The sequence below is a fragment of the Erinaceus europaeus genome, chromosome 7 (genome assembly GCF_950295315.1).
Source record: "Erinaceus europaeus chromosome 7, mEriEur2.1, whole genome shotgun sequence".
In the NCBI taxonomy this organism is placed as follows: Eukaryota; Metazoa; Chordata; class Mammalia; order Eulipotyphla; family Erinaceidae; genus Erinaceus; species Erinaceus europaeus.
The window spans coordinates 12,914,071-12,938,734 of record NC_080168.1 but is presented as its reverse complement, the minus strand read 5'-3'; the positions used below and the strand labels follow the sequence as shown (position 1 = coordinate 12,938,734).

Here is a 24,664-nt window from a genome sequence, read left to right as displayed (position 1 = left end):
CAAAGGACAAGAAATCATGACAGAGGGCAAATGAAGAGCAGGTCTGGCATGAGAGTTCCCCAAAGGATAAAGTGAATTCCTAGCATCCACCTCAGTCACCAATTCTGCCATCACTTCTATCCATCAGTATTTCCTTGCCCTTGTAGTGGTCCCAACCACTAATGAGAAACCAAGGCAGCTTATCCCTTCAACTTGGAGCCTAGGGGAAAAGAAAGAGGCTCCTGAGACCTGCCAAGTCCAATCCCCAGAGCTCAGTTTCCACGGAGCAGTTTAAGGCCAAAAACACAGGAGTTTCAAAGTACTCCTTGGCCTGGCTGTGCCAGACAAACATCTTTCTCCCTTAGTGAGCTTGTTGGTGATGGACCTGGCTCTTTAAGGTCCTGGTTATTCCTCTCTCTTCTAGAAAAGACATGATTCAGAGGACTGATGTCATTACAAGAGTATGCACACTTGCCAGAAGAGGGTCACAGCAACTGACTGTTCTGAAACGAAGAAAGAAGAAATAGAAGAAGAATTTCTAGAACATCAATGTGGAACGTCCAAATGAAACTATCTGGGCCCTAAGCAATGAATCCACTAGTTGTCTGCTCAGGCCACAAGACAGGAGGGTTCTGGGGACCCTCAGTCAGCACACCTGGGTTGGAGGGGGAGAGGGTGAGGATCTCCTCATTCAAAAGGAATTTCCAAGTTGAAAAGCCCATCTGAGTGGTCCTTGGCACCAACAAGCAACACATGTGTTCAGAAACGCACGCTGCCCCAGGTCACTTCCGGAAACCAGCTACAGCTGTCTTCAGGATGCCAGTGAGTGGTCCACACACCTCTTCCCCAGGGGTCTGCTGAGCATCCTCCTCTCAGGATTTCCTGGCACTTGTTCTAGATTTTGAGGAGCACCATGCCAGAAACTTCTTTCTGATCAGGCTAGCTTAACCTTTTCCATTTCAGAACACATGCATACAGCAAGGTTGGCTGGAGAACTACTGTGTCCACTTAAGATCTTGGAAATCTACAGTGATCACTGCTACCTTCCAGTAAGCCCCCCACAGTGTAGCCAGGCAGGGCCCTTGATCACAGCAGACACACTTCTGCACCTCAAGGACCCAATGGCTTAGGCTTAGGAAGGAAACAAGACTGGCATTTTTATAAGGTGCAGAATCTATTGATTAACACAACGAAGTTAAGGTGAGCCATTCCCACCACCAATAATAGGGGGGTAAAAAAGAAAATCTTTTTGAAATGAACCAAGTTAAAAAGAAGTACTAAGTTAAAGCAAAATCCAGGGTGGGATGAAGTGCTTGTGAGAACTTTAAAGACCAGTTGAATTCTGCTCATATCGACCACAGGTGGATGGAACTCGTCACAGAACATGTAAAGGCCCACCAGCCACATGGCTACCAGGAAACCCGCAATGGCAGCCACTGTCCACATAACTCCCGGGCAGCATTTCTGTCCTGTCCTCAGAACCAGCAGCTAGCCTGCCAAAGTGCTCCCGCCCCTCAAAGTGGCCACAGGTCAGAAACAAGGAGGTTACTGAGTGTGTGGTGTGATTACTTTCAGGTGCAGAGAGAATTCCAATCCAGGATGTCAGGCCCCCGTCCAGTGCTCACCTTTGTCGTGGGTACAAACTGAGAGTCTCTTGACGCCATCAACCAAAACATTCTGTGGGTGGCCATGTCTGTCTTCTGAGTCACTGTCATCCAACTGAGCCTCGATAATGACGTCAGGGCTGTTGGGGCAGTCCTTTGGGGACAGGAGGGGGATCTGGCTTCCACACACATCCTCAGGGAGATCAGACTCATAGGTGCCCTCTGTGTCTTTGTCATTGCTCTCTGGTTTAATCACCTGAAGGAAACAGACACAAACATTCTGCTAAATCACTGGATGGGGAAAGAAAGAGCCAGCGTTTTTCTTAGGGGAAAATCCACACAATAGAAAGTGACAGCAATGGACACTTGCCATGTGGTTTGAAACGGACCTTTTCTTTGCAGATGCACAGAATACCACAAGGAGGTGACCGTTCCAACCACACCAAGCTACCACACAGCTCTTCGGGCTGCCCTGGACAAATGCCATGCCCATGCTCCTGCTGCTGATGCCTGTTCTCTTCTCTCCCCCAAATGCCTGGTCACTGGATAAACTGATCAATTCACATGTTAGGAAACAGTACTAGAACCCAGTCATATGTCACTGCATTGTGTCACAAGCGAAGCCACATGGATAAAAGATGAAATGGAAAAAACAAAAGAAAGTATGAACTAGAGTTTTATAAAAAAAATGTTCTCATAAAATATAAATGTGGAGCTTGAAAAGTGCTCACCTAGTAGAGCACAGGCCTTACCATGTGCAAGGTCCTGGGTTTGAGCCCCAGCACTCCATGGGCATACATGGCACCAGGGGAACTTCATAGAAGGAAGTTAGGAAGGAAGGAAGGAAGGAAAGAAGGAAGGAAGGAAGGAAGGAAGGAAGGAAGGAAGGAAGGGATGGAGGGAGGAAGGGAGGGAGGGAAGGAGGTAGGGAGGGGACACCACGCACCTACCCCAGGTTTGAGCCCCCTGTGCACTATATGGACTAAAGCATTGAGGGAAACTTCAGTGCTGGTGTCTTTCTTTCTTTCTCTCTCTCTCTCAGGATAAAACCACAGCAGAAATAAAAATGATGGGTCTATTGGACAAAGGCAAAACTATATCTTTATGAAGGTCCTGAGTTCATTCCCAGGTGTCACAAAACATTATAAATATGATGCATTATACAATATTACACGTCAAACAGAATTAAAGAAAAAGTCATTATTGAGTTTGCCACATGACAGTCCTGAAACAGTATTCTGGTTTCTAGAGATACTATTAAAATACATAAAATATTGTTTCATCAATTTTTTTTTTTTCCTCCTCCAGGGTTATTGCTGGGCTCGGTGCCTGCACCATGAATCCACCGCTCCTGGAGGCCATTTTGTTTTTTCCCCCTTTTGTTGCCCTTGTTGTAGCTTCGTTGTGGTTATTATTATTGCCCTTGTTGATGCAATTTGTTGTTGGATAGGACAGAGAGAAATGGAGAGAGGAGGGGAAGACAGAGAAGGGGAGAGAAAGATAGACACCTGCAGACCTGCTTCACCGCCTGTGAAGCGACTCCCCTGCAGGTGGGGAGCCGGGAGCTCGAACCGGGATCTTTACGCCGGTCCATGCGCTTTGCGCCACATGCGCTTTGCGCCACATGCGCTTTACCCACTGCGCCACCACCCGACCCCCTCATCAATTTTTTTAAAGGTAACCTACATGTAAATCTGCCCATCCACATTAGAAAAAAAAAGTCAATAGATTTTGTGGGTTCTAGATGCTCATTAGAACATCATATCCTTCTTAAGAATTGATTTCTGGAAGAGAAATCTACAACAATTTAAACAAATAATTAAATTGTGATACCAGATGCAAATGTCAAAACAGCACAAATTATCACGCAATCAACAGCCATGCATTTCCTTCTTTCAGACAAATGCTGAGAGGCCAAGATCATGCTGGGGTTCCCCCAAGAGGCCTGAGCTCCAGCGGGGAGACAGAGTGGACACTTCATTGAGCCAACAAATCACTCCCGGGTGCCCTTCAGTGCCATGTGCTGGTCTAGGAGGCAGAGACACAGCAGTGTCCACACTCAAAGTCTACTAGAAAAGAGCTGGGGGAACTGAAGTGTGAGCAAACAGGTCAGTTTTCCACATAACAATACAACCCCCACTAGGTCCCCTGTCATCCTTTTCCAGGACCTGTATTCTCCCCAGAGTCTTTTACTTTGGAGCAATATTTCCAACACATTTTAATTGACTTCATAAAATTCTAAGAACAGAAAAATTTGTAACACTGATTAATTTCCATGAGTTCATACCTTTGAATATATATATTTTAATTTTTTAAAATATTTTATTTTATTTATTTATTCCCTTTTGTTGCCCTTGTTGTTTTATTGTTGTAGTTATTATTGTTGTTGTCGTCGTTGTTGGATAGGACAGAGAGAAATGGAGAGAGGAAGGGAAGACGACAGAGAGGGGGAGAGAAAGATAGACACCTGCAGACCTGCTTCACCGCCTGTGAAGCGACTCCCCTGCAGGTGGGGAGCTGGGGTTCGAACCGGGATCCTTATGCCGGTCCTTGTGCTTTGCGCCACCTGCACTTAACCCGCTGCGCTACAGCCCGACTCCCCCTTTGAATATATTTTTTAAAAACCTTGATTCCTAGGGCCAAGGACTAGCTCAGTTTGTTAAAGCACAGACTTGTATGCTTGAATAAATAGCAGATTTAATCCCACTTCACACTTAATGCTAGGGCTGTTATTTTCTCTCTCTCTCTCTCTAGATAACTTTTTAAATATGCTTTTCAGTTTCTGAATACATTTAATGAAATTACCTTTCATGCTATATTTTAACTCTTCTCAACTTCACTCTTAATTTCCATAAGGAGTTAGGACAAGCAATGTTCCTTTTCTTTGATATATATATATATATATATATATATATATACACACACACACATATATGTACACATGTATACATATATTTTTAATTGCATACACCAGAAATCTCTACAAAGGTTCCTTCAGACCCCTTCCTACATAAGAACATAGGAGGGAAACACAACTAAGCTTTAAATCAATTTATATCTAGGTAGATTAAAGACAACTACCAGATGGTTTCACTCATACTTGGAATCTAGAGAACTGAAGCAAAGACTGGGCAGACAGACTAATGGTTCAGCAAAAGATTCTTATGCCTGAGGCTCTGAGATCCCAGGTTCAGTCCTTACCACCACTATAAGCCAGAGCTGAGTGAGTAGTACTCTGGGCACATAACACCTTGCCACATAAGTCAATTCTGTATTTTACCCAAAATAAATACAGGGGGAAAACCAGAGAATTAACAGACAAGGAATAAAAGAGAATTTGACATCATCCGTATCAGTGAAACTGCTCAATTTCTTTAAGACTTGTGCTTTGGCTCATGCATACAAGGCCCAAGGAAAAGTCGTGGGAAGAGGAGAACCATGCAGAGTGCATCAAGTGCAATTATACTGCACATTTTAAACCCAACTTGGTTCTGATATCAGGAGCTTCTCCACAGCCTAAATGAGCTATAAGCAAGAAACAGCGTTTTCAGCAAAGAAATGCTGTAAGGTAGCAGGACCTAGTGAACAAACAACTGGTGATCATGGAAAGCAGTGCACTGCATCTAGAATGCATTTTCACTCTATTTTGCTATCTCATTACACACAAATGTTCGGGGGACGGATCATCATAAAAATGAGAGAATACAAATGTTAGGCTGTGGTCATGGTACATGGGATGCTGGTTAGACATGAAGGCTGTGGTACTCTTTAAGAGAAATGGATATTAAGTCCAGGACAGGAACTAGACAAACTCTGCAGGGACTTACATACAGGAAAAAAAAAAGTGTCAAAGAACTCCAGAGTCTTATCAAAAATCACCATGAAAAGGTGACATCTGGTCAACTTTATGAATATTCTAAGCATTTATCTGCCTTTCTGTACAAGTTATACCTCTAGCTAAGCAAGTAGTTGAGGTAAATGGCTTCTTTATGGAACAGTTTTTGCTAATTAAGAAGGAAGCAAAGACTTTCATTATTATCACACTGCCATCCCTGTTGGAATAATGGGTCAGGGAATGATCATCAGTGGTCACAGAAACCACTTAAGTCATGAGCTTGGAGGTGTAGTTTGATGGTAGATGGGGCTGAGTGGCAACAGCTAAGCCCAGTGATCGTATCTTCAAGAAAGAAAGAACCACAGTGTTTCCTGATGGCCTACAGGAGGAAGTATACACCACCCTCCATACCACACCTCTCTACCCAGGACCAGATGCAGGAGACAGAGAACACAGTCAAACACTAGGGAGAGGATTTCTCTAGACTCACTCCTTACATGGTTTCATTCAGTTCATGACTTTCAATCTCTCTATACACTATTATCTCCCCCAAATTAAGTGTCTTGACCTTTCCTCTGAACTTGAGGCTGTTAACCAGCTGTGCCTATTTGACAGTCTCATTTGGATGTCAGCTTGCACCTAAGATAGATAGATAGGTAAGTAAGTAGGTAGGCAGATAGATAGATAGATAGAAAGGTAGGTAGGTAGATAGGTATAGATAGACAGCATAACCCTCAAGTTCCCACCAACAGTGGCACTGTCCTTGACTCTCTCCCTCTCATACCCCATGCCCGATCCAGCAGAAGAGCCCACTGGCCCTTCCTTGAAATTGCATCTAGTTGCTGTGTCATTACACGAATCTCAGCAACGTTTATCTCCTTGCTGAACTACTGCAAAAGCTGAGCTCCTAATTTCCATTCTGGACCAAAGCAGCTATAGTGATCCTTATAAAAACATGTCACACTCTCAACTTTTCCCAACAACCTTCCATCATCATGCCACAAGACCTTGTTAAATCTGGCCCACATCTATGTTTTCCATTCTCATTTTCTACAACTTCTTTCCTTTGTAAATTATACACCAATCCTAGAGATCTCCTTGCTATTCCTAGAATACTAAAACCTTCCATCTTGAGGTTTTTGTATTTGTTATTCCCTCTATCTGGAAAACTCATTGCCCAACTATTCACAGGCCTTGCTCTCCCCTTGTGTCCAGGTCTAAGTGCAAATACCCTCCTCTCAGGAGAAGCCTTCCTTGACCACCATAGCTTCAGAGCCCTGCCTCATGGTCACCTCTACCCTCTTAGCCTGATGGAGTTTTCATCACTGCACTCTGCTACCTCACAAGAGAGTATCTGCTTGCTTACTTTCTGTCCTTGAACTAGAATGTAGGCTTCACGAGCACCGAGGCTCTATTATTCACTGTGGAATTCCAAGAGGCGAGACTCACATTTAGTAGGCCTTGTGTCGAAGCTGAGTGAATCAACAAGAGTAATGAATGGAGAACAGGCTTGTTCAAAGTCTAGTTTCCTAAAAAACTGAAAATTCCTTGGAGTGTCATTTGAAAGAACAAAGAACAGAGATGGCATTCTGCATTCAACCCTCTAGCTCTCTGCATATCTCAAATCAACCCATTTCTCAAGATCTAAGCAATAGCTTAGATCTTCTCTATCCCAGAGTCTTCCTTCCACACAGTCATCTCCACCACCAGTCACCATCAAGAGCAGCTTTTCCCTTTCCTAAAATGACTCAAAGCAATTTATCTGCACTTCATGTCTTCTCAATCCCTCCACTGTTAGTGCTACCCATACGTGTGATCTGCCTCACCTGCTGGCTTGTGCTCTGTATACACATCTTTGCCGACTCTATAGACAGAAACTTGTAGAATCAATCTTGATGCTCAATACTTGACAAATAGAGAGCTACATGAGTAGAAATATGAAAAATGAATATGAAAGGCTCTCAGGATACAAGAGGGCTTCAGAACGGTTTCCAGATAAAAGAGTATGTGGTTTAAAAACTCGGAACCCAATTTTCCTTGGATCTGCAAAGGGAAAGGCCTCCTTCTGTGGGATTGGCCTGGAAAGAGCTGAAAAGTCAAGTCTAGGGTTTCTCAACTTTGAAGTTTAGCAGCTCCCTCTGGGAAAAGGATGAAAGTCATAGCCCTTCCTCCATGGAAAAGAGCACATCTACACACGGAAAACATTCCACAGAGAGGACAGGTGAAGAGAACAAGGGTCTGGGGCTGAGCTGCCAGTTCAGGTTGACTGAGATGTGGGGGAACTCAGGGCTCAGCGTGAATAGAGGGGCTTCCTGAGGAAAACAGCTAGGCTGCTGACCTGGTTAACTGAGGGCTTGAGGATTCTCTAAAACTGAGAGAAATGGGGGTAGAGGCTGGCAGCAGGGGGAGGGCTGACTGCACTCACCATTTACTCTGAGTGTACATGGCAGTTACAATGATCTCTCCTGTGGAGGAGAGTCTCACCTCTGGACTGTAAGGCCGACATCAACTAGCAAGAGAAGCAAACTGCTGGGTCATGTAGTAATTTCTTACTCTCTCAGTCTTGTTCCCTGAATAAGGGAGGGTACACATCATACATACCCTGCTAGTGGAAATAGAGAGTGAAGATACAAGGCCAGAGATATCTCACCCAGGTATCTGGCACAACCCTTACCAGAGAGGAAGTTCCACAGATGGTGAATCAGTACTGTGGTGTCTCTCTTTCCCCCCACCCTCTCTGTATGTGTAAAACGAATGAAAGTTTTTGGCTTAGGATCAGTGGAATCTACATGTGAGATGTCCTGGCATCATTCCAGACAACAAAAATGAACATATAGGCAGCTATCAATCTGGAAAGTCTATATGGAGAGACAAAGGAGAATGGGGCAGCAGACAGGGGTGCCCGGATGCTGATTCAGTGAGCCCTGAGCTGCTCTCTCCTGGACCATTAGGGGAGTCTGTAAGAGGGGAGAGGAAGGCTGCTCAGAGCAGGGCATGTGGTCAGCACAGCTGCGCTTGTGTTGCACTCCATCAGCAGCTATCCCACCTTGGGAGTCATTTAATCTCTTCAAATCCCAGTTTCATCACTTTGTAAATGGGGCAAGATATCCATTGTCCTAAGAGGACTGTGAGAGATGACCTGATATGCACAAAGCTCTTAGCACATATGGCTGCAGCACAACAGAAGCTGAGTAGGGGGATGCTGTCACAATAATAATAGTAATAGTAATAATGACACTCCTGGGTGGAGCCTTCAACTCTAAAGAACAACATGAAGGAAGCAAGGAGGAGATGCGGGAAGGTCGGAGGTCAATTCAGGGTCCTGACCTCAGAAGAAAACAAGAACAGTAAGTCAGCAACAGTTGTATAGGGCAACTAATGTATAGGCTTTCAGCCCAGCAAGGTAAAGGTGACGAGAAAGACCCAGGTGGCAGCTGGCGATGTAGGTCTGGGGATGGAGAGCGGGGACTGGAGGACAGAAGTCCAGAGGAGTGGTCACAGACAGGCAGGTAAGAAAGGTGTCCCTGAGTCAAGTGGCAACTGAAAAGAGAAGCTGAGGACAGAGCCCTGAGCTCAGACTCAAGTAAAGGGGCTTCAGCCAACAGGAACAGGAGCCAAGGAAGTCAAGCGTTCAAACAGTACTTAGGGGTGGCTGATCACCAAAGTCCCACTGCACAGGGCTCCCTGCACTTTGTGCACCCTGATTTGACCCACACGAAGGCCCTGGGGAAGACACAGGGGGGCGATGACCTCTCTGTCACAGAAGAGAAAACAGCTCCAGACAACCCAAGCCCACAGCCAAGTAGTAGTGGCGGTGACTTACAGGAAAATGGAGTCCAGTGCTCTCTGCCCCAGGCACTCCTGCGAGAGATGTCCAACTGGCAGACTCAGGAGGAGCTCTGTGCAAGCACTCCCCACCCCACCTGATAACATTCACACATGAAATACTGCATCTCCCATTTGCCTGCTCATAATTCAAATCCAAGTTCAAGGTCCAGATCTTCTATGAGGACTCCTCCCACCTGCTTCCTTCCCTGAGGCACTGCTAGTCCTTGACCAGTCTGTTCTAATAAAGCTTCTTGAGGCTCTGCTCCAAGCCGCTGTGTGTTTCTCTCTGTCACAAGACAGCAAATGTTCCAGACTTTTATTTTATATTCATCCGAAACTTCCAAAACGCTCAACTTAGAACATGCTCGATTAATGCTTTTCTCTTGTTCTCATTAGAAGAGAATTCAGAAGGGGCCAGGCACTGATGCACCGAGTTGAACAGGCATATTACAATTCACAAGGACCTGGGTTCAAGTCCCCAGTCCCCACTTGCAGGGGGGTAAGCTTCAGGAGCAGTGAAGCAGTGCTGCAGGTGTCTCTCTCTCCCTCTCTATCTCCTTCTTCTCTTTCTATTTTGCACTGTCTCTATCCAAAAATATATTTTTAAAAAAATAAGAGAATTCAGAGAGGCTTGAATCAGCTGCAAAAAAAAGCATGCTTTTTTTGTCCACCGTGTGGCAAAGGGTGGAGTTGGACATTCAGTGGTGAACTTAATTGGTACAGACACTTTGATTTTTGAATGATGCACAATTTGAAATTTAAACAATATTATGATACAGTGTTACTTCAATTTAAAAAAAAAAAAAAAAAAAGGACCACTGGTTTAAAATCACAAGAAAGCAGTAAGGTCACTACCAAGCACTCCAGCCAGCTAAACTCAGACACCTGTGTAGGTGCCTGAATTGATGCCAAACATCTGGAAACCAGGAAGGAGTTGCCAATTCTTCACAGCTGAATCTTATCATCATAAAAAGCAAACTCATATAAAATGCAAATAAATGAGGTGGCTGGGCAATGGTGCACCAGGTTAAGTGCACACAGTACGAAGCTTAAGGATCCCAGTTCAAGCCCCCAGCTCCCCATATGCAGGGCAGGGGTCACTTCACAAGTGGTGAAGCAGGTCTGCAGGTGTCTGTCTTTCTCTCTCCCACTCTATCTTCCCCTCCTCTCTCAATTTCTCTCTTTCATTAAAAAAAAAAATGGCCACAGGAACAGTGAATTCATAGTGCAGGTATTGAGCCCCAATGAAAACCCTGGAGGAAAAATAAATAAATACATAAATAAAGTGCAAATAAATGAAACTGGGGGTTACTGAAATGAATGCATTTTCCTAAACTGACTCAGGAGAAAGGCTTCCTCTCTAAGTCGTGACTCCAGTTATAATACAAATGTGAGTGAAACCGTAACATTCACTGCTCCTGGGGGCCAGGTGGTGGTGCACCCAGTTGAACACACTTGTTACAATGCGCAAGGACCCAGGATCGAGCCCCCATTCCCCACCTGCAGGGGGAAAGCTTTGTGAGTGGTGAAGCAAGGCTGCAGGTATCTGTCTCTCTCCCCCTTCCCACTTGATTTATGGCCGTCTCTATCCAATAAATAAATAAAGATAATAAAAATTTTTAAATAAAAAGTCAACTTTCAAAAAAAAACATTTACTGCTCCCCAATTCAACAATGGAAGCCACAAGGCTGCAGGGAATCTCAGCAGGTAAGAATCAAGACTGGTGCTGCAGATGCCAGAGCCCTCTCCCTCTCTCCCTCTCTCTGTCTGTGTGTGTGTCCTCTGTGTCTCTCTCCCTCTCTCTCTCTGTGTGTGTCCTCTGTGTCTCTCTCCCTCTGTCTCTCTGTGTGTCTGTCCTCTCTGTCTCTCCCTCTCTCTGTCTCTCTGTATGTGTGTCCTGTCTCTCCCTCTCTCTGTCTGTGTGTGTGTGTCCTGTCTCGCTCCCTCTCTATCTCTGTGTGTGTCCTGTCTCTCCCTCTCTCTGTCTGTGTGTCCTCTCTGTCTCTCCCTCTCTCTCTATCTCTGTGTGTGTGTCCTCTCTGCCTCTCTCCCTCTGTCTCTGTGTGTGTGACCTCTCTGTCTCTCCCTCTGTGTGTGTGTGTGTGTGTGTGTGTGTGTGTGTGTGTGTGTGACCTCTCTGTCTCTCCCTCTGTGTGTGTGTGTGTGTGTGTGTGTGTGTGTGTGTGACCTCTCTGTCTCTCCCTCTGTGTGTGTGTGTGTGTGTGTGTGTGTGTGTGTGTGACCTCTCTGTCTCTCCCTCTGTGTGTGTGTGTGTGTGTGTGTGTCCTCTCTGTCGCTCTCTCTCTCTCTCTCTCTATTTTGTTATCTTCATTTACTGAATACAGACATCAAGAAACCGAGAGGGTAAGGAGAAAGAGAGATACCTGCAGACCTGCTTCACCACTCACAAAGCTTTCCCCCTGCCAAGTGTGGACTAGAGGCTCGAACCTGGGTTCTTGCACATCATTAACGTGTGTGATCAGACAGGTGTAACACTGCTCAGGCCTGGCTCTCTCCAATTAAAGCTTTTTCTAAAGAGGGGGAAGGAGAATGGGGAGTGGGGGAAGAGCTGGAGGAGGAGGAGGAAGCGAAAAGGGAAGAAGATGATAAAGAACAGAAAGAAGATAGAGACAACATTCAGAGCTAATAAGCATAGTTGATTCTATCATTTGCCCCTGGGGCAGGGGGTGGCTGTCAACTTGTTGGGGAGAGCTCCTTCAGAAGACTAGTAGACACCTCGTGCACAGGCCCTTTGTGCTGAAAAGCCTGTGAAAAGCACATCAGCAGAGGGCTTTGAGCCTCAGGGCTGCCACACTGCCTACATCACTACCTGGGCCACCTCCAGGCAGTCCCCTCTCCCAGCCCACCTAGTGGATGCGTGCCCGTCCTCGGCTGCTCTGGTCAGCCTGAAGTGACAGCATGGACTTGCCACACATTTTAACAAACTTTCAAATCCCTTAATGGCACACTCGGGACACAGTATAATCCACTGTTCAGGAAATGCTCTGAAGCCAAAAAAAGCAACTGATATTTCCACAGGGAGTTCCTGATGAGGCTTGCCAACGGACCTCTTTCATTCTAGGGCATGGCCATGAGCACTGTCACAGCAGACAGACTATAGGCACTTTTCTGATTAATGTACTGACGAGAGAGAGAGATTAGAGTATCACTCAGCTCTGCACATGCAGTGCCAGGGATTGAACCTGGAACTTCAAGCATGCAAGTCCTGTGTGCCACCTGCTACACTATTCCCCCCAGCTCATATTTTAAGGTTTATTTACTTCCAAGCAAGAGAGAAACTGCTCTAGCGCTCTGGTACATGTGGTACTGGGGAGAGAACTCCAGGACACCATGCCTAAAGTTCTGTGCATCACCTCTCTGGCCAGGCAAAAGTATCTGCTGTTTATAGTTAGTGGGAGAGAAGAAACTCTCCCCACTCTTGTGCTTCCTCAGGTCAAAACCCTGCTACCTTCTTGGGGGAGTAGCTTCTCTCTCTCCATCATACCCAGCAGCCCCAGCTGGCCACACACCGGACCAGTCTTCAAGCTCTCCCTCTGGAGACAGGCGCTAGCTACACCAGCCTCTCATGCCTCTGCTCTCCTTTCAGTCTGTTTCCAGCACAGCAGTCAGAGTAGGACGAGGGAGTGCCAGTCTCAGCCTGAAACCTCACAAGGCACTCACCCCCAAGGAGCTTGAACCCACCCTGACAGGTGCCCCGCACTGGTTCTCACCCCTCTCCACCTCCGTCTATTGCTGACCACAGAAGAGACGAACCTGCTGATTTCTGAGGATCTCCCTAGAAAGACCTTTGTCCCTCCAGTTCTCATTCAGAGTCTGAGATGAGGTCTTCTTTCATTGTCTTTTTTTTTTTTTTTTTTTTTTTTGTCTCCAGGGTTATCGCTGGGGCTCAGTGCTTGAATTATGAATCCACTGCTCCTGGAGGCCATTTTTTTCCCTTTTGTTGCCCTTGTTGTTTATTGTTATTATTGCTGCTGTTGTTTTCACTGCCTGTGAAGCAGGCCCCTGCAGGTGGGGAGTTGGGGGCTCGAACTGGGATCCTTACGCCGTCTGTGCACTTTACGCCATGTGCACTTAACCCAATGAGCTACCACCTGGCCCCTGCTATTTTTTTTATCTCTACCACCTCATGCCCCAAACTCACCTATTATTTATTTGTTTGTTTGTTTATTTATTATCTTTATTTATTGCATAGAGACAGCAAGGAAATGAGCAGGAAGGAAGAGGGAGACAGACAGACAGACACCTGTAGCACATCTTCACTACAAGCTACTGGGGCCTTGCTTGTGCCTGATGCCACTGCTCCTGGGGTGGCTGTTCACATCTTTCAGATAAGCGAGTGAGACAGAGAAAGAGAGACACCACCACACCGGAGCTTCCTCCAGTGCCAGGGCACTTCCGTTTGGTTTCAGGGCCCCAAACTGGGCTGAGAACTCATATGGCAAGGTATGCACGTTACCAGGTGAGCTGTCACCTAGCCTGGTATTTTCCCTAGTGAAACGCAACCAGAGCTCGCTGAGTTCTTCTCTCCTGTCTGCCTATTGCTGTTGACCCAACTCTTATTACAGTGCCCAACACATAACAGTGCTCTGCAGGTTTGCTGGACGCATGGATATAGGTCACACCATGGGGTCAAAATCTTACTGGAAGAGTGAAGACATTTCTAACTCTGCCCACCCTGCCCTGCCCCCCAGAAGACATCCCCCTGGAGCAGATACATCTTAAAAAAATAGTATAATCGTGAGCCGGGTGATGGCGCAGCAGGTTAAGCGCACGTGGTGCAACGTGCAAGAACCAGTGTAAGGATCCCAGTTCGAGCCCCCTGCTCCCCACCTGCAGGGGAGTCACTTCACAGGCAGTGAAGCAGGTCTGCAGGTGTCTTTCTCTCCCTATCTGTCTTCCCCTCCTCTCTCCATTTCTCTTTGTCCTATCCAACAACAACGACAGCAGTAACAACAATAAACAAGGGCAACAAAAGGGAATGAATGAATAAATAAATAAATATAATAGTATAATATATTTTTTTAATTCTAAGATCTTTGAATAAATGTTGATTCTCAAAAAGCATTTTGTCTAAGGAAGCCATTCTCTTCAACCAAAAAAGCTCAGAGGATTTTTGCTGTCATCTTAGAGCAGGCAGATGGCTGAAGAAAGTGTGTGTGTGTGTGTGTGTGTGTGTGTACACCCTCTCTCTCCTCTGCACTGCATGTGCCAGAGCAATGCCCTGGTTCTCTATTGCTCATTCTCTTTCGCATTAATAAATTAATAAGTAAGTCTTTGAAAAAAAAATGAAGGGTTTTTGCTGTTGTTGCTGCTATTTCCCTCTCTACCCTCAAGTGTGGTTCCAGCATCACTATTTTTAGAGTCTAGAAGGGAGGAAGGAAAGCAGGCTTGCACTGAGACTGTTTCCAAACAGCTGTATATCACCCAAGCCCATTTCCCATTCATGTTTCACATGAAGTCACGTTTCAGCTGAAACCCACGAGACCTCAAACGCTCCCTATGCCTTCTTGCACATGAACTGCTCCCAGGGCTGCCTCAACAGAGGAAGCTATTGTGTGAACCCCAGGGCCAGCCTGGCTACCTTGTCTGCAATGATCCCTGGAGGTAATCTGCTTATGTGGTTTCACTTTGATGAAGGAGAAAAGAATTTACAAAAGAAACCTGGCCACAAGCTGTGAAGTGTGGCAGAACAGCGTGTGCATGTGTGTTCATAATAGCACAAAAGCAAGGAGCTTATCTCCACTGTGGCTGATCTTGTCAAGCGAAGACCTGTCCAAAGCTGGGGGGGGGGGGCAGTTACATTAACAAGCAGCTCTCCAGCTTGTCTAGGTAAGAATCCAATCGTGCAAGAAACACGCCTTGGCTTTCCCCTCTAAGTCCAGGTACCAAAGAGAAAGCAACTTTTCAACAGCTGGGACCCCAAAGGCTCGTTCTCTCCCTCTCCCTGTCTCCCTCTCTCTCGTTGGAAAGCAGCCCCAGATACTGCATTCTAAATCTGCTGCAGAAATTTGGTCTTTGAAGAGTTATTTGAAGGCATGGAGACTTAGGTTGATGCCGGCTCTGGTCGGGGCTATTATTTTTTTACATTTCAACATGGTGAATCTTCTCATGAGGAGGATTTTTTCCCCCACCATCTTCCCAAGAGCAAAGGCTAGAAACACAAGTTTTCATATTGTTTTATTTGAATCATTTAAAAAGCTGTCATCTTTCTCTACTTTGATAGAAACATAAAAAATGAGTTCAATGTAAGTTGTTCTGCCATATAACCTCACAGTTTATGCCATTGTAAAAATCCTTCTGAAAATGATCCTGGGCAGAGGTTTCTGTATACAAAGTATCAGCCAAGGACAAATTTTTACAGCTGACTTGTAAACCCTTTAAAATTGCATTTTATAATGGAAATACTGACAGATGCCTTACCCTAGAAGAACAATTTTCATATTTCTAGCTTTTTAAAAATATAATACTATGAACTTAGGTTAAGAGATATAAAAAAGAACAAAAGTCCTAAGTTACAAAATTGGGGTCTTTATTTATTTTTCTATTTCTTGTGTCAGCCTCAGTTTGTCTCAGTTTGCTTTATTTATTTTTTTTCTGATTTTTTTATTGGGGAATTAATGTTTTACATTCAACAGTAAGTACAATAGTTTGTACATGCATAACATTCCCCAGTTTCCCATATAACAATACAACCCCCACTAGGTCCTCTGAATCCTTCTTGGACCTGTATTCTCCCCACCCACCCACCCCAGAGTCTTTTACTTTGGTGCAACATGCCAATTCCATTTCAGGTTCTACTTGTGTTTAATTTATTTCTTTATTGGGGAATTAATGTTTTACATTCAACAGTAAATACAATAGTTTGTACATGCATAGCATTCCCCAGTTTCCCATTTAACAATACAACCCCCGCTATGTCATTTATCACCCTTCATGGACCTGTATTCTCCCCACCCACCCACCCCAGAGTCTTTTACTTTGGTGCGATATGCCATTTCCAGTTCAGGTTCTACTTGTGTTTTCTTTTCTGATCTTGTTTTTCAACTTCGGCCTGAGAATGAGATCATCCCATATTCATCCTTCTGTTTCTGACTTATTTCACTCAACATGATTTTTTTCAAGGTCCATCCAAGATGGGCTGAAAACGGTGAAGTCACCATTTTTTATAGCTGAGTAGTATTCCATTGTGTATATATACCACAACTTGCTCAGCCACTCATCTGTTGTTGGACACCTGGGTTGCTTCCAGGTTTTGGCTATTACAAATTGTGCTGCCAAGAACATATGTGTACACAGATCTTTTTGGATGGATATGTTGGGTTCTTTAGGATATATCCCCAGAAGAGGAATTGCAGGATCATAGGGTAGGTCCATTTCTAGCCTTCTGAGAGTTCTCCAGACTGTTCTCCACAGAGGTTGGACCAATTTATATTCCCACCAGCAGTGTAAGAGGGTTCCTTTGACCCCACACCTTCTCCAGCATTTGCTGCTGTTACCTTTTCTGATGTAAGACATTCTCACAGGAGTGAAGTGATATCTCATTGTTGTCTTGATTTGCATTTCTTGGAGACTTGGAGCATTTTTTCATGTGTTTCTCAGCCTTTTGGATCTCTTCTGTGGTGAATATTCTGTCCATGTCCTCCCCCCATTTTTGGATGGGGTTATTTGTTGTCTTGTTGTTGAGTCTGGCAAACTCTTTATATATGTTGGTTATTAACATCTTGTCTGATGTATGGCATGTAAAGATCTTCTCCCAATCTGTGAGGGGTCTCTTGGTTTGGGTAGTGGTTTCTTTTGCTGTGAAGAAGCTTTTTAATTTGATGTAGTCCCATAGGTTTATACTTGCCTTAGTCTTCTTTGTAATTGGATTCGTTTCATTGAAGATATCTTTAAAATTTATGTGGAAAAGAGTTCTGCCAATATTTTCTTCTAAGTATCTGATAGTTTGTGGTCTAACATCCAAGTCCTTGATCCACTTGGAATTTACTTTTGTATTTGGTGAAATATAATGGTTCAGTTTCATTCTTCCGCATGTTTCAACCCATTGTTTCCAACACCATTTGTTGAAGAGACTCTGCTTTCCCCATGTAATAGTCTGGGCCCCTTTGTCAAAGATTAGATGTCCATAGGTGTGGGGGCTCACTTCTGGGCTCTCAATCCTATTCCACTGGTCAGTGTGTCTATTCATGTTCCAGTACCAAGCAGTTTTGATGACAACGGCCCTATAATACAATTTGAGATCTGGGAGTGTGATGCCTCCGGTTCTGTTCTTTTTTTCTCAAGATTGTTTTGGCAATTCTAGGTCTTTTCTGGTTCCAGACAAACATTTGTAGCATTTGTTCTATTCTCCTAAAAAATGTGCTTGGTATCTTGATGGGGATAGCATTAAATTTGTAGATGGCTCTGGGTAGTATATTCAACAAAATTGGGGTCTTTTAAGGCAGGAACTAAAATGCATGTTATGAATCAGACATGTTTACATGCAAGGACCTGGCTCACTGCTATGTTTAACTTTACAAATGCTGGGGACAGGTGGTGGTGCACCTGGTTAAGCACACACATTACAGTGCGCAAGGACCCAGTTTCATGCCCCTGGTCCCCACCTGCAGGGGGAAAGCTTCACGAGTGGCGAAGGGCTGCAGGTGTCTCTCTGTCTCTTTACCTCCTCATCCCCTCTCAGTTTCTCTCTGCCTCTACCCAGTAATATATAAATATCTAAAAGAAAACAATAAAAAACTTTACAAATATTTCTTTTAAAAAAAAATTTTATTTTATTTTATTTATTTATTCCCTTTTGTTGCCCTTGTTGTTTTATTGTTGTAGTTATTATTGTTGTTGTCGTTGTTGGATAGGACAGAGAGAAATGGAGAGAGGAGGGGAAGACAGAGAGGAAGAGAGAAAGATAGACACCTGCAGACCTGCTTCACCGCCTGTGAAGCAAATCCCCTGCAGGTGGGGAGCCGGGGTTCGAACTGGGATCCTTATGCTGGTCCTTGTGCTTTGCGCCACCTGCGCTTAACCCGCTGCGCTACAGCCGGACTCCCACAAATATTTCTTAACTGTTTAGTTAAGTCAGTATTTCATCGTGAGGAGCTTTCTTTTTAAGGTTTATTTATTCATTTTTAGGAGTAAGCAAGAGCAAAAGATTGCAAGGGAGAGAGAGACCAGAGCACTGCTCCAGTGAAAGTGAGTCCAGGAGTCCGACTCAGGCCCTTGTGCATCCCGAGCCCTGCCGGCTGCGTATTTCTGCCTGTGCCAGCCTTCCACCAGAGACTCCTTGTGCTCAGTGAGTGACCTCAACCAGGCTCTGCACCCATTCACCCACAAGATGACAGGAAGCCTGGAGGAGCAGGAAGGCATTTCTGGGGAGAAGGTACCCACAACAGAATCCACAAAAACGGCATCCCAGGGCACAGCACCAAGAGGTGCAGTAGACATGTATGGTGATGTCAACATGCTCTCCCATGCTCTCCCATGGGTCCAGGAACTTCAAAATCATTTTTTTTGCATCTAATTAAGAGCAGCAAATATTACCCACTCTTGATGGCCTCCATCCTGAGATAAACTGCATCCACAGCCAAATGAGGTGGCATACAGTCTTGAGGGTGATAGGAGGAAACACACAGAGCTGAGGAAGTGGCTTTGCCATTTAGTAGCTAACTTGAGGAAGGCCCAATTTTATCACCTTCAGAATCAGGAAACTAGGGAAGCTAGGGAGGTGGCTGATTAGGAGACAGACTTGTATATGGCTGGACATGGGAGCAGCAAGAACTCCAGGGTGATGAAATTGTCTCTCTCTCTCTCTCTCTCTCTCTCTCTCTCACACACACACACACACACACACACACACACACACACATCAGGAAAGAGTTGAATAGGGAAGGGGCTCAGTGGTAAGGTGCATGTGTGATATCCTGGGCTCCATCTCCATTACTGATGAAGTCAAGAAGAGGAGAGTTAGGGGAGTTGGGTGGTAGTGCATTGAGTTAAGCTCACGTGGTGCAAAATACAATGGCTGGCGTTAAGGATCCCAGTTCGAGCCCCCAGCTCCCCACCTGCAGGGGAGTCACTTCATAGGAGGTGAAGCAGGTCTGCAGGTGTCTATCTTTCTCTCCCCCTCTGTCTTCCCCTCCTCTCTCTATTTCTTTCTGTCCTATCCAACAACAATGACAGCAATAACAACAACAATAACTACAACAACAATAAAAAACAACAAGGGCAACAAGAGGGAAATAAGTAAATTAGATAGATTAGATAGATGGATAGATAGGTAGATAGATAGGTAGATAGGTAGATAGGTAGGTATAGTAGAGAATCAGCATATCTCCACCTTGCAGACTCTGTGACCCTCAGCGAAAATGCTGGGGGTGGGGGACGGGGGATGACTTTTCAAAAAGAGAGTGTGTATGGAAGGCAAGTACATTTGTGGAAAGAAATGTTCAAGTTTAGTTTATGACAACCTTATGTTCATAGCTGCTTTATTCACAACAATGGAGAGGAGAAGCAGTCTGAATACCCATCAACAGATGACACACCATGGAATACTACTCTTCATACATAAAAAAGACTCTATTGTGTCTGTCCTTCTGGACAAAATGGATGGATCTGGAGGTGACTATGCTTAGCAAAATAAGAGATAAAAAAAGAAAAAGAAAAGATGAAAACAACCTGTTTCTAAGACTTGTGAGAATCCTAGTGGTTATCTTTGGGAGGTGGGAGTGTGGGGACACAGAACTTTGGTGGTGGGTGTGGTGTTGAGCTATATCCTGTATTATTATAATCTTTCAACCCACCATTAATCACAAATGAAAAATGGAGCAAGGGAGTTTAGCTTATGATCTCATAAACTTCTCTATAAAGTTTTTCTATTTGGAGTCGGGTGGTAGTGCAGTGGGTTAAGCACTGTGGTGCAGAGCGCAAGGACTGGCGTAAGGATTCCAGTTGGAGCCCCCGGCTGCCCACCTGCAGGGGAGTCTCTTCACAAGCAGTGAAGCAGGTCTACAGGTGTCTGTCTTTCTCTACCCCTCTCTGCCTTCCCTTCCTCTCTCCATTTCTCTCTGTCCTATCCAACAACAATGATATCAATAACAACAACAATAACTACAACAATAAAACAACAATGGCAACAAAAGGGAATAAATACATATTTAAAAAAAAACTTTTCTATCAGCTAGTGGTGTTCAACCTGAACAGCACAATCACAACATAATGACTCAATTATATTTATGAGCTGCTCAAAAGTAACAGAGAAGTGCTACTGTTTCTTCTGTTTTAAACTGAATACTTTTATTCAATATAATTTGTTCTTACAGTAAGGTAGAGAAGGGCCAGTAGAGTACATACTTTACTATGCGCGATAACCCAGGTTTGAACTTCAGCACCACGTGGGAGCACCATGAATGGTGCAGCAGTTCCGTGGTACTCTTCGCTTGCCTGGTCTCTATCTAAAAACATTTTCTTTTAATTTTAAGGATAAGAAAAGACCACCAGAAACAGTAGAATCATACAAAAGCAAGGCCCAGCAGGCAGGCAGGCAAGAAAGGGGGTAGGATTACAAATCATCAAAGTAAATGATTAATTTTACAAGTAAGTACATGACCTTGGAGGTGACTCTGGATATAATCCTCATGGTTTTTTGTTTTTTTTTTTTGATTTTCCATCCAAGCTGAATGATAACAGTGACTTGTCTTAATTTCCTAACTCTTATACTGCAGGTCCTCAGGTACTATGCTTCCTTTCAATCTTGTTTCATTATTAAATTTGAAGAGGTGAAAAAGAGAAGCCCACCTGACTGTGAAGGAAAAAACTTTTTACAAGGGCCTGGTTTCATTACAAGCCTACACTGGAAGGCATGGGCAATGTCAAGTCAGAGTCACTATAACTTTCCCTCAGATTTTATTGCTGAGACGGTGCCCTCTGGTACAATATGGAACAGCAGTGGTTGTTGTATGCTTTACATTGGGTTGTTCTAGCTCTCCCCCTGCCAAGAAAATTAGTTCAGTCCTGCTAGTTTCGCGGGCCCGCTTGTCCCCGCCCCAAGGAACCCTGAGAGAGTTTCAGAGTCCCAGAGTTCGAGAGTGCTTGGCGCCGCTGCGGGGGGAAGGAGGCAAGAGAGTTCTGTTTGGTGATTAGTTTGGGTTAGTTTATGAATCGTTGTTCCTGAATAAAGAAATACAGCTTCCCTGCCCAGCCGTGTGTCCTTGAGTCTCTGTTACCCGCCCGTGAAGCTAGCCCGGCCAGCTGGAGCCTCCGAATTTTAACAAGTGGTGATCAAACTCATCTGTTTCATCCCAGGACCAGAAAGAAAGCTTTTACCATTTCATAATTAATTGTAATGTGTATGGTGTGTGTGTGTGTGTGTGTGTGTGTGTGTGTGTGTGTGTATGTACGCGTGTTCACACACACACACACATATATTAGACAAGAAAACTTTATCAAAGGACAGAGGAGATAGAATAACAGTTACTATGAAAAAAAAAGTTTTCATCCTGAAGGCTCTTAAGTACCAGGTTCAATCCCTACCACCACTACCATCACAGGCCAGAGCTGAGTAGTGCTGTATGAAGGAGAAGAAGAAGAAAGAGAAAATGAGAGAGGAGACAGCATAATGGTTATGCAAAAGACTTTTCGTGCCTGAGGCTCTAAAGTTCCAAGTTCAATGCCTTGCACCCTCAGTAAGCCAGACCTGAGCAGTGCTCTAATCTCTCTCCATCTTTCTCTTATCACTCTCATTTAAATAAGTAACTTTTTTTTAAAAAAAAATGCAAGGAAAAAAACTATCAAAATGAAAGGCTTTCTACGAGCAGCAGATGTGTTTCTCTCCTCTCCTCTCCTGGATCAACTAGGAACACCAAAGGAGACCACCTGGGACTGAAACAGGACAGGACTAGAATGACTTCAGAAACCCACCAAATCATTGGTGAGTGCAAACATGTGTGGCTGGTGGACAGAGAGAAGCCATGTGAGAGACTGGGTGTCTGCTAACAGTCCAGCAGTTTATCAGTTGAGGCACCACCTCCAGTCTGTTTCACCAACAAGAGGACGGCTGAGGGGAGGAGAGAACTCCTCAGGACTCACCAAGTGCAGCTCTGAGTCTCCATTGCTACTGCCCTCAGAATCTGGAGCAGCTGCAGGGAGGCCCTGTGCTGACACCAGGGGACAGAGAGCTAACCAGGAAACTCAGGAGAAGATCTGTACCTCTGTGGCATAGCAGTGGGGCTGTGAAAGTCTCTTTGCATAACCACCTAATTATCTCTGCCACACCCTGCTTTATCTCTTGGTCAGGAGTCAGTGATTAAGCTAAGAAGCCTACTTATAGTTTAAAAGACCTCAGGCTCCCATAGCCTACAGGGAAGAAAAAGCACAAAAGAGGCTTTGAAGCCACTGAGCTCCAAATCAGGGATTAAAATACTATTTAAACAACTGTTAACTTCCACAACTGTGAACTCTTTAATTACCTTACTTAGACACAAGTCAATCCAGGCAAGAGTGATCAGTAATTTGAAAAGTACTGAGAGAGGGACCTCATAGCATAATATATAAAATGGTTAAACTAACAAGAAGAAATATTGGAGAAATGAACCAAGACAAGAGTCCAGCTAAAAGCCAAAAGGTGAAGCTCACCCAAAGGGTGAAGCACAAAATAATGAGGTCAACATCCAAACACTAGTTAAGGAAATAATCACAGGAGCAGAGTTTGAAAGAATTGTCAACAGAAATGCAGAAACAACAAATGAGGCTATGGAAGAAAACAATAATTATTTCAAGGTTATTAGAGAACTGAAAGCTGAAATAGCTGAGCTAAGAATACAACTAGCTGAACAAGCTAACAAAATAGATGAACTCCAGAAAACAGTAGAGGGGAAAGAGAATAGAATGAATGGGGCTGAAGACAGAATTAGCAAAATTGAGGACGAATTAGAGAAAACTAAAAAAGAAGTAAGAGATCTCAAAAAAAAAATTAAGAGATACTGAAAACAACAACAGAGACCTATGGGATGATTTCAAAAGAAATGATATACGCATTATTGGCTTGCCAGAAGAAGAAAGAGAGGGAGAGGAAGAAAGCATTCTTCAGGCCATAATAACTGAAAACTTCTCTAGTCTAGACATCAAAGACATAAAGGTTCAAGAAGCCCAGAGTGTCCCAAACAGAATTAATCTAGACTTAAAGACACCAAGACACATCATATTTAGAATGGAAAGGAATAAGGATAAAGAAAGGATCCTAAAGGCTGCAAGAGAAAAACAAAGAGTCACCTATAGAGGAAAACTCATAAGATTAGCAGCAACCTTCTCCATACAAACACTACTGGCCAGAAGAGAATGGCAAGATATCTATCAAGTACTCAATGAGAAAGGCTTTCAACCAGGACTACTGTATCCTGCTAGACTGTCATTCAGACTAGATGGAGGCATAAAAACCTTCCCAGACAAGCAACAGTTGAAGGAATCAACTATCACCAACCCTGTCATGAAAGAAGTTCTGAAAGGTCTCCTATAAACGGTCAGACCACCATAAATAGGCCATATATCAGAACACTCTAAAACTCTACAAGAATGGCATTAAAATATCTTCAATCTTTGATATCAATAAGTATCAATGGCCTGAATTCACCTATTAAAAGACACAGAGTAGAAAAATGGATCAGAAAATACAACCCAACAATATGATGTCTACAGGAAACCTACCTAACTCAACAAGACAAACATAGACTCAAAATGAAAGAATGGAAAACTATCATGAATGGAAAATTATCATACAGGCCAATGGCCCACAAAAAAGGGCCGGAGCAGCTATTCTCATATCTGACACGATAGACTTCAAAATAGATAAAATTAAAAAAGATAGGAATGGACACTACTTAATGCTCAGAGGATCAGTCAATCAAGAGGACTTAGCAATTATTAACATCTATGCATAGATAAAATTTAAAAAGATAGGAATGGACACTACTTAATGCTCAGAGGATCAGTCAATCAAGAGGACTTAGCAATTATTAACATCTATGCACCCAATGAGAAGCCATCTAGCTACATCAAACATCTACTGAAAGAGCTACAGCAATATAGTAACAGCAACACACTCATACTAGGGGACTTCAACACCCTACTCTCTCAACTTGACAGATTGTCCAGGCAGAAAATCAATAAAGACATAAGGGAGCTAAATGAGGAGATAGATAAACTAGAACTATTAAGACATTTTCAGTGCCATTCATCCCAAGAAACTGGAATACACATTTTACTCAAATCCACATGGATCATTCTCAAGGATAAACCATATATTAGGCCACAAAGACAGCATCAGCAAATTCAAGAGCATTGAAATCAGCCCAAGCATCTTCTCAGACCACAGTGGAATTAAACTGACACCTAACAATCAACAAAAGATTAG

General features: G+C 44.0%; 1 protein-coding gene across 7 annotated transcripts in view; it reads right to left on the bottom strand.

Moving 5' to 3' along the window:
- DIS3L2 (DIS3 like 3'-5' exoribonuclease 2) overlaps positions 1-24,664 on the bottom strand; it is a 259,999-nt gene that overhangs the window by 155,866 nt on the left and 79,469 nt on the right. For all 7 annotated transcript variants that reach the window (XM_060193791.1, XM_060193785.1, XM_060193786.1 and 4 more), the window contains one exon: positions 1,605-1,839. In XM_060193791.1, coding sequence (XP_060049774.1) covers positions 1,605-1,839 — 235 coding nt within the window. The remainder of the gene's footprint in view (positions 1-1,604; positions 1,840-24,664) is intronic.